This window comes from Paramisgurnus dabryanus, chromosome 15 (genome assembly GCF_030506205.2).
Source record: "Paramisgurnus dabryanus chromosome 15, PD_genome_1.1, whole genome shotgun sequence".
NCBI classification, from domain to species: Eukaryota; Metazoa; Chordata; class Actinopteri; order Cypriniformes; family Cobitidae; genus Paramisgurnus; species Paramisgurnus dabryanus.
Genome location: NC_133351.1, coordinates 7559413 through 7569681, shown reverse-complemented (window position 1 = coordinate 7569681; position 10269 = coordinate 7559413). Strand labels below are relative to the sequence as shown.

General features: G+C 35.8%; 2 protein-coding genes across 2 annotated transcripts in view; both read right to left on the bottom strand.

The window, feature by feature from the left end:
- Positions 1–727: 727 nt before the first annotated feature.
- fkbp7 (FKBP prolyl isomerase 7) lies at positions 728–3862 on the bottom strand. Its single transcript, XM_065252207.2, has 4 exons — positions 3597–3862; positions 2852–3003; positions 1181–1308; positions 728–1023 (listed from the first exon to the last, which is right to left on the bottom strand). Exons 1-4 carry the CDS (start codon positions 3821–3823, stop codon positions 862–864), a joined length of 669 nt encoding a protein of 222 aa, XP_065108279.1. The 5' UTR covers positions 3824–3862; the 3' UTR covers positions 728–861.
- Positions 3863–5574: 1712 nt separating this feature from the next.
- ttn.1 (titin, tandem duplicate 1) overlaps positions 5575–10269 on the bottom strand; it is a 142360-nt gene continuing 137665 nt past the window's right edge. Inside the window, exons 211-215 of the mRNA XM_073812032.1 lie at positions 10034–10190; positions 9424–9914; positions 9172–9325; positions 7032–7340; positions 5575–6918 (exon numbers count right to left, since the gene is read on the bottom strand). Of these exons, the coding sequence (XP_073668133.1) occupies positions 6620–6918; positions 7032–7340; positions 9172–9325; positions 9424–9914; positions 10034–10190 (1410 nt within the window). The 3' untranslated portion in view covers positions 5575–6619. The remainder of the gene's footprint in view (positions 6919–7031; positions 7341–9171; positions 9326–9423; positions 9915–10033; positions 10191–10269) is intronic.

Genomic DNA, 10269 nt, shown 5'->3' with positions numbered 1-10269 from the left:
GACGATTGTATAAACACTTGCCTAGTTTAGGTCATCTTTTGGCGGTCCACTGGGGGGGGTTTGAGAATTACTGTGCTAGGGTCACTATCAAGTAGAGGTTTTACTTTCAACTTAAAAGTATTTTTTTCAAGTATTTGTATTTTATCAGTGTTTTTCTTTGAAAAACATACATTCCAAAGCATATTATCATAATTTTTACTCTATTACATTTCATAAAGTTTTTGTTTTACATTTAATATTTAAGTACATTAACATATTTTTACTCAAGTAAAAGTACACAATTTTAATGTAATTAGGTACTAAATACATTTTAATATGCAATATAAAAGAATAACAGTATGATTCTATGCTTCAGAATGTAGTGAAGTAAATTTTTTCCCAATACAAACACCCTATTAAAGCACAATGCTTGGAAAATGTAATTAATGTAACTAATTATTGTCCACCTCTGCTATCAAGTCCAACTAAATTCAATTTAAGCTGATAATAGTCAGTTTTACTTGCATTTTCGCAGCAGCCGCTATGAAAACCAGCCATTTTGTTGAACGTTTGCCACTCAAGAGGGCGTGCTCCGGCTCCGAAAAGTGACGTCAATGCATACCTCTATAGTGATAAAATTTTGGCTTCAAACAATACATGCAATTTTTTCTTCATTATGTTATAGTGGGTCTCTTCATATCTTTCAAAAGTGCATGCATTTTGCAAGATAGTCAAATAAGTATTTGAGTCAATTTTATTAAGAGTTTATTTAGTGGTGTTCTTTACAGTGGAATCCTTAACCTCACCCATAAGATATTTCTGAGAATGTTCAGTGCACCAGCTGCATAAAAGTGTGTTTCCTACGATATCAATTATCAGATTTTATAGTTCATCATGCTCATAAACGTTGTACTCGTTCATGGATAAGGTCCCGTCCGCATCGTGATCATTCTTATAGAACACATCTGCTACAACGTCATCAAAATAGGATTCCTCTTTCTGTGTGTTCAACTTCTTTGCTTCCAGTTTCAAGTATGTTTTAATCTGTAAATACAAAATGATAAAGTAAATCAAGAACCCCAATTATCCATAAATAAATAAATTACAACTAGGATGTAAACAGATCTAGCATTATTATTTTATCAGAACATGTTTGCAACTCAAACTATTAGGATGCATGTTATCATTTGATCTGGTTTACCTCCTCTTTCGTGAGAAACTTGTCATTGTCAACGTCAATTTCTTTGAAGGCTTCTATGCTGCGTGGTCCTCTGGTGATGTACAAAAGCTCCACCTCAAAGATCACCGTTGCATTTGGTGGTACAGGAGCTATTTTGTCACAGAAATATAACTGTAATCATTTTCTTGCAATGAAAATGGAGGAAAACACTTATTAACACTTTAAAAAAGATAATTTACTCACCGCCATAACATCCAAATTGTTGATGTCTTTCTTTGTTCAGTCGAGAAGAAATTATGCTTTTTGAGGAAAACATTCCAGGATTTTTCTCATTTAAATAGACCCCAACACTTAACAGTTTTAATGCAGTTTCAAAGGACTCTAAACGATCCCAAACGAGGCATAAAGGTCTTATCTAGCGAAACGATTGTCGTTTTTGGCTATAAAAAATCCACTTTTAAACCACAACTTCTCGTCTTCCTCCGGTTGTGTGACACACCAGTTGTTGTATGTCGAATGATACTTATAAAAGTCTTTGTGTCGGTTTATTGTTTTAAATGGTCCGCAAATGTGCGTTTCATATATGTAACACGTGACCTTATGCAATTATGCAATTACTTGGTCGCGCTGGGCCGTCACAGGACCAGAGATAGACGAGAAGTTGTGGTTTAAAAGTGAATATTTTTTATTTTTCTTGTCAAAAATGACAATCGTTTCGCTAGATAAGACCCTTATGCCTCGTTTGGGATCGTTTCGAGTCCTTTAAAACTGCAATTTTAAACTGCATTAAAACTGTAACGTGTTGGGGTCCATTAAAGTCCATTAAAATGAGAAAAATCCTAGAATGTTTTCCTCAAAAAAAACATAATTTCTTATCAACTTTTTTTTTCAAAGAAAATAGACTAATCCTTTAATTTTATTAAGTTTAAAATAAGTTTATTATTGTATTTATTTAAAACAATATATTTTTGTTATTGGACAACCCTGCTGAAAAAACAACTGAAATTTTAATGATTTCTGTCACAAATACCATTAAGAACCATCAGATGTTTACCATTAACACATTACAAAATTTCTTTATATAGTGTGGATTTAAGGGGGTACTCTCGGTTCCGGTCCACCAGAAGGCATTCCATCAACAAATGGGTGTAAGACAACATGTAATACAAGTGACCAAGTGCTTATTCTGAAACCTGAATACAAGTATTTATTTGTGTGCATACACTGTAAAGGCCTTGTTGTGTGTTACACAATATTGTTTTTATTTCTATAGTAAATATAAATGATCAACGATTTTGTTAATGTCATGTATTTTGAAGCAGTTAAGATTGCTTAAATTAACATTTGATTCAACACTTAATTTCTATGCAAAGTGCCATGCTTTAAAGTCTGAAGTGGATATTTCTCCAACTTTACATACGCGAGTGTCAATGGCGCCCTCTGTCGGTTGGGAATAATGATGACTCGGAAACTTTCCACTGTTCCTTTAGCTTTCTATGCAAAATCCAGTCATTTATACCCATTATAGTTTTGATTAAAACAAGTACAATTCCCATTATAATCAATAACTACAAATAAATGTATCTGATGGTTTTTATTGTTGTTTCAGCAGGGCTTAAAGATAAAAACAGCGCCACCGCGTGTAAGGAGCGACCCAACCCTACTTTACATGTTTGAGGAGGCAAGACTTACCTTTGCCTTGTGCGCCGTACGCCAAAGAAGGGGGAATCGTGATTTTTCGCTTCTCACCAGGACACATGTCCTTCAGTCCTAAATCGAGACCTTTAATAACCGATCCAACGCCCAACACAAACCAGTGTGGGTGGCCAGTTTTTGTGGAACGACTATAGAAAATGGAAACGAATACACAGCGTTAAGGCCCATAAACACCAAGAGACGGTATGCTATAGATAATATAGCGTCCACACGAACCAAATATAACATTATGTTTATTCTAAAGTCGAGTTTCAGATTTCAAATGCGCTGGCCCTTTAAATTCCAAGTGCCTGATTGAAGATTTTGATTGGCTGTTAAATGTTTTAGCGTTTATCCTATATTATGATAATATGGTACAGTATGGTAAATTCAAAATGAACACGGTAGTATATTATAGTTATTACTACCATGTTATGTAGTAGTGTTTTGTTGTATTTACTTGTGAATTAATTAATAGTAGTAAATACTGTTGCATACTTTGGTAAGGTTTAACACTATCAAGGAGTTTGACTACGTAGTTTACTACAGTAAATACTAAAGTATACTACGAAGTTGTTTCACGTGGGATCAGCTGGGGAAAAATCGCTATATAGTTGTCGTCCTTCGTGTTATGGGTCTTGAGTTTATATCGTTATCTTTATGAGAAGTCGTATAACTTACACACAGAGATACATACGATTCACTTTATAAGTCAAAAGTTCGTTAGTAAAAGCGTGCATACCTGCAGTAAAACTTCGATCCATCCTTGGCAAGATACCCATCATAATGCGCGTTCAACATGTCCCCTCTTTTGGCTTTCTGCGTGCAGTTTTCAGGTACAAACGTGACCTCGATTTTAATTTCGTCATTTGATTCGTTTGCACGAACGACACAAATGAATGTACTCAGTGTTTGCAAACATAAAATAAAACAAACGTAAAAAGTTGAGCGCTGGGACATCTTGCACATCTGTCGGCGTGGCGTCGGAGGCTGGGCAGATGAGCTGACGCGGCATTGCCGCCCACTACTCAGGTTTCATCTAGAAACTTTGTTTTCTTTGGGGTGTGCATTTGGTTTACACGTGTGTGTCGTTTTATGTAAATGATCAATTTGTTGTGTTTTAACGTGGCACTGGCAGTTATTCAGTCATCACAAAACGGTCTAATCTTGTGTTATCATTGTGAACGTCAATTCATTTCGTATGTGTTAATGCTTTTAGGCTAAAATTCCATATTGCATAAACTAGTTTTCCACATTTAACTAAAATAATATATAATAATTCATGAATATTTTGCAGTACGCACCTAATTATTTTTTTTAAGAGTCGGAATATTGCTGAAAAAAATCATGTAAAAAATAATTATGAAAATGTATGATGTTTTTTGTTTTTTATATTTAGAAATGTATTTACAAAAAATTATAGAATACATAAAATATATGTTTCAACAAATATATATATATATATATATATATATATATATATATATATATATATATATATATATATATATATATATATATATATATATATATATATAAATGCAAAGCCACAAGTCTGAAGTTGCTGTGAAACTTTTAGTTGCTGCACCACCTAAGACCACTAGGGGACACCAATTATCTAATGCTGATTTCTTAAAGGGGTAGTTCACCCAAAAATAAAATTTCTGTCTTTATTTACTCACTCTCATGTTGTTACAAACCCGTATATATTTCTTTGTTCTGATAAACACAAAGGAAGATATTTTGAGAAATGTTTGTAATCAAGCCGTTCTTGGACCCAATTTACTTTCATAGTATTCCTTTTTGCTACTATGGATGTGAATGGGGTACATATCTTCCCTTCAAATTTATATGGGTTTGTAACAACAAAAGAGTTGAGTAGATGATGACAGAATTTTCATTTTTCGGTGAACTATTCCTTTTAGGTCAAATGATCAAAGTTTGAATAAATAATGCATTGACCTTATGTGATGCATATCTCCCGTTATGATTTTTATTATGCATACCATTTTCAAAATTTATAAATTACTGTTCCTACTTAATTTAATTTATACAAAATACTGGTCGGATATATTTTCTAGACACTTTACAATGATATATAGTTTGTCAGGTAGGGATGGGACGATTACCGGTTTCAAGATTAACCACGATAAAATATCCAGCCGGTTAGTATTATCGTTTAAAATTTAATTATCATTACAACCGTGTCTGATTTTTGTGATTTTAAAAACTTGCGGTAAATCCTGTCCAACCAGAATCAGTTTGACGCAGGTGCGCACATGCAACAAAGGGATAATGTATTGTATTTATTCACGGTAAACTTATTAGACAGATTTATTTATTTTTACCACAGAAATAATTTCAATGACATGAAATATTAAATTGATATTTTCAAAAATAAAACTTGTTCAAATGTTTTCAGTGTGTGTATCAGCTTTTTTTTAACATTTCCATCTCATTTTAACAAAACCATGATAATATTGATAACCGTGATAACTTTGGTCACTATAATCATGATATGAAATTTTCATACTGTCCCATCCCTATTTTCAGGTTTGATTAGAATTTAATTATGAAATATTAAAATAAACCGCAGCCTAGTTCATCGGACATATTTAATGCCAGCATAATTTTTTACGTCTTTCAGTCCATTTTTGCATCTAATATGCAAAATGTAATATTTATGTATACAATAAGAAATAATTTCAATCACACAAACATTTTATGGTGCTGAAAACATGCTTTATTAAAACAATAATTCATTAAACTCAAGGAGGCTGAATATATGGGTAATACTACATCAATTATTTCTAATAATTCAATGTGCAGGGTATTACATTCATACATATTTTTCTTTTCTTTGCATAGCACGTGAAGGCTCTGCGGTACATTGCCTGATGAATACCCTGACTACTGACAAACCGAGATTCTAATGCTAACACACACACAAACACACAAAATATAACCTAGCAATCCTCCAAGAGTTGGCACGGCTTCTGCCCGAGAAGTACTCGAATCGATTTTCATTAAATGGCCAGGTGATGTTACTTCATAAAATCAAAATTCAAGCAGTCCTTTGTCAGAAACCGCGCACAAACGTTATCATGAGCTCATTGTGCAGGCCGCTTGCACATTGAGCGTGTCATCAAAATGGCGGTATGACTTTGTCAGTCTGAGCACAAGGCCTAGTCATGTTGCTTACATGAGGGTAGGATGCAAACAACATTCAAGGTCTTACGTTCAGGTCTTAAATTCTTGTGTGCTGCATTGCTGCACGCACAAATGCACAGTGCATAACTTTGTCTCGCTGATTTTAGTCAAACTTCAACAGGGAGCCTCTCTACCTGTTGAGGCAAACTTAAGACTTCAACTTACTGTTGAGGCACATAGTTTCGTTTCGTTTCAGGTTTAACAGGGTATTCGTTTCGTGCGAAACTTTCTCCTGTTAAACATTTAGTTCCATTTGTTTGTCATAAATAACAATGCATACATTTTCCATAACCGGTAAATTCGGCTATATACATTATGTACATGTCACAAAATGTTGCAGAACCTCTGGTCATAATCATCCAATATGGCACATTTTATAACAACTTTAGACTTTAGTCTAGTTTGGCAAAAATTTAAGTCAAGTTTGGTATAAAAATAGTTCATATTTACAAGAACAGACATCTAGAAGAGTTTCTTTTTTTTCTCATTCTATAAATAGAAAGGTACTGAATGAGGGAAATGGGGTGAGGGTTGAATTACTATTATATAATTTTTTTACATAGATCGAATGCGGACATTAACAGTGGTGGTATCTGATCCGAACTCATTAGACAGTTTTAAGGTGTATGCTCCAGCATCAGTCTCTTTCACGCTACTTATAACAAGAGTGGTGAGATCTTCAGAATTTTCGATCCGGAACCTTCCGCTCCCCTCCTTGCCGGACAGTGTCTTTCCTGAATGTATCCATTCTATGGAAGGAGTTGGGTCTCCGATAAAAGCACATGCTACAGTCAGGACCTTTCCGGACTCGATGCTGATATTCTCAGGGGCGGCTTCTATCTTTGGTGGTATACCTGTTCAAGACAGAAAAAAGATGGTTTTACTAACGTTAAAGCTCTAACATGTTCGTTAACTGTGCGCTTTAAGTGCTTGATGCAAAGATGCAATGAGTGAGTGCCCATCTCACCTTTGAGGCCACGAGTAATTGCTCTGATGGATGACCCCTCAACATGCGAGTGACTGGACATTGCCATCATACTGCTGGAACTCATTGCCATCATACTGCTAGAGCTCATAGATGCTCTCGCTTCAGACGACATGGAGGACATGCTAGATGCTGACATGCTCTCAAATTTAACCGCAGACATGCTGCCGCTGCTGAAGGATGTCTCTTGCATTTTTGAAATGGCATGCTTGGCAGATAAGCTGCCTTGGATGCTGGTAGCATCAGAGCTTCTCTCCATAATTACCATTTTGGCAGGTTCCTCAACCAGAGCTGTGAGAGCACAGTAAATGACCATCATTGAAACAACTACTTTCATAAACAGGTACAGCAGGCAATTTAACTTGTGCAACTGTTCTCCATTGCCATCAATGGAGTGAATGCAAATTCTGTTGTAGCATTTATGGTAATCATTAGCTCTTTAAGGGGCAAATCACACCAAACGCGTTTATGGCAGTTGCAGGCACCTTTTTTGAATGATATTCTATGGGCAGTGAGTGTATGCGCGCTGTTTATACGCGCCGAACATCTTGCGTTTTTTTCCGCCGGTCACAGCACGCGTTTTTGAAGGAGCACTGAGAGCGAAAAAGCAGCCGATGTCATTCGCGTCTTTCCATTGTCCAATCGAATGAGGGAAGAGGCTGGGCTTACGTTGTGGTGAGGGAAGTTCAAAGAACCGGACTTCAAAGCGTCCTCTTTTTAAAGTTTCTGCTAATATGACAGTTAACAACAAAACAGCGCTCACGCTTCAATATTTGATTGACAAAACAGCCGACTCGATGGTTGCCTAGCAATATAAAAAGCAGCATCGCACTCCCTTTTTTAAATGCAATGCGTCGTGCCTTGCGTTTCCAAGCGTTTTAAACGCGTTTGGTGTGATAAGCCCCTAAGTTGAAACAGACATGTAGATTTTACCTTTAAGGAACATACATTTTTTAAGGTTAAACATAGAATACAGACTTGAATATTTTTTATTTTACTATATTCGATAAGGGTTGAAAAATTCTGGGAATTTTGGAAACTTTCCCTGGAAATTACATAGAAATATATATGGTGAACATGGATGAAGATGAGTCAGATCTTGAGGAAGCTAATGTTTGTATGTAATATAGTTTGGATAAATGACCCAAAATATACAAATAATTTTCTGTAAGTTTCCAACTTGGAATATTTCCAAAATTCCCGAACTCAGCAACCGTATTCTTGATAAAAGGCGGGGTGCATGATTTTTGAAAAACACTTTGGAAAAGGGAGTCGGGTCGACTATCAAAACACACTTGTAGCCAATCAGCAGTAAGGGGCGTGTATACTAACCAACATCGTTGCCTGGGTTGCGTATGTGTGGGGCGGATCTATTAAAAGAAGGTCCAGATTCTATTGGGGTAGGGGCGTGTTTGTTTAGGTGATTTCAAATGTCAACTATAGGCTTGTTCGACTTCATGCAACACCACAAGAACCGACAGCCGGATGATTTCAAAGTACCGCCAGAGCAAGACGAAATTAGACTTCATATTATTTTTCTAATCATTTTTGCGGTACTTTGACGTCATCCGGCTATCGGTTCTTGCAGCGCCACATGAAGTCGAACAAGCCTATTGGCTTTCAGAGATCATGCGCCCCGCCTTATTTATCTTTTAAATTATTACATCTAAATAATTTTGATACATATTAATATACATGATGTTAATTTATTTATACCATAAAACTGTGTTCACACACATGATGCTTTGTTACCATATACCTTGGGAGAAGGTTCAACATGCAGCTTTCAGAATTCAAATAGTCAAAAAGTCAAGATTCAAATCAAGACAAGAATCAAATGCCAAACGAGAACATGAGCATTCGTAGTATGGGAGTGTGAATGTTTAGGTTTTGTTAGTTTGACTGGTGAGCATCAATTTATATTCTTTACATCAATTTATATTCTGGACATGTATTATCATGCCTTTTATGTAGTTTTATTTAACAGGACATGGTAGAAATAGCTAATAACCTCTGTAACAAGGTTAAGTTATTCTCAGGAATGTATCAAAAACACATCAATGAGGTTGTTATTGTAAGAGTGTTAGCTCATTCTTAGGAAGAGATCACAAAAACAACTTACTAAGCACATTCAGTGATACTGTTGCAGAGCACTGTCCATATTTGTTCTTTGCTATGATTGTATATTTTCCACTGTCTTCGATGGCAGCATTGTGAATCTCAAGTTTGTAGACACTCTTAGATCGGCTTAGTTTTATGTTTGATGTAACTGTTACCTGTAAGCGTTAAAGGACACGAGAATGAAAAGAGCGGTTAAATGAAAAACATTTCAAACAAAAAATCCCAATATGTTTTCATAAGTCAAGCTACTCACCAGTGTGTTATCCTTGAGCCACTCAATGTCAGTAGGTTCGCCAGTGAGTTCACATGAGAATGTGACATTTTGTCCCTCATTAACATTTTGGGAGTGTGGTTGCACAAGGAAATTTGGTGCAGAACACATTTCACTGATGGTTATGTCGAACTGGCACCTGACCACACCATGCTCAGTTCTGGCCTCACATGTGAGAATTCCCTGGTCGCGGTGGCTGACACTTTTAATTGTCAATGTGTGATCAGTGCCTGACACGCCATATCTGTAGTTTTCCGAATTTGATAGCTGAATTCCATTCAGGATCCACTTCACATCAGATGCCCCTGGGATGCCCGCTCGTAGTGTGACAGTCTGACCTTCACCCATTTTCACTTGGGTTTTTGATGCTTTGATTTCTTTATAAGACTGTACTTCCTCATAGGCGATGTCTTTTTTCATTATTTGCTCAGTCAGTTCAGTTTTTCTTTGCAATGCAACTGCTGAGGTTTTTGCTGTAGTGAGACAAAGAGTGGTTACTAAAAATGACTTCCAAAACACATTAGGACATGCAAAATTGCACACAATTATACCTATTACAAATAAAAAGTATTTTAAAGAACATTTTTAAAACCTTTAATGGTAACGGTGCATTTTGTAGTAACTGATCCAGCAGTGTTTTTGGCTGTACATGTGTACACTCCACTATCAGCGGCATCCGATTCATAGATTTCGAGATGTGCTGAACCATGTTCTTCATAGATTTCATATTTTCCTCCCTGAGAGAGTATCTGTGAGAATTTTGAAAATTGTTAGAATTTAATTCATTCATCTATTTGATTACAGAAATGTGTCGATAAAGGAAAAAAA

What these genes read in the sequence shown, in the direction of transcription:
- fkbp7 (XM_065252207.2), bottom strand. Translation starts at nt 3,823, where the DNA reads ATGTGCAAGATGTCCCAGCGCTCAACTTTTTACGTTTGTTTTATTTTA. An exon ending in GGATCGAAGTTTTACTGCAG is followed by an intron (nt 3,004 to 3,596) that starts GTATGCACGCTT and finishes CATTTTCTATAG; the next exon opens with TCGTTCCACAAAAACTGGCC. An exon ending in GTACGGCGCACAAGGCAAAG is followed by an intron (nt 1,309 to 2,851) that starts GTAAGTCTTGCC and finishes GTGACAAAATAG; the next exon opens with CTCCTGTACCACCAAATGCA.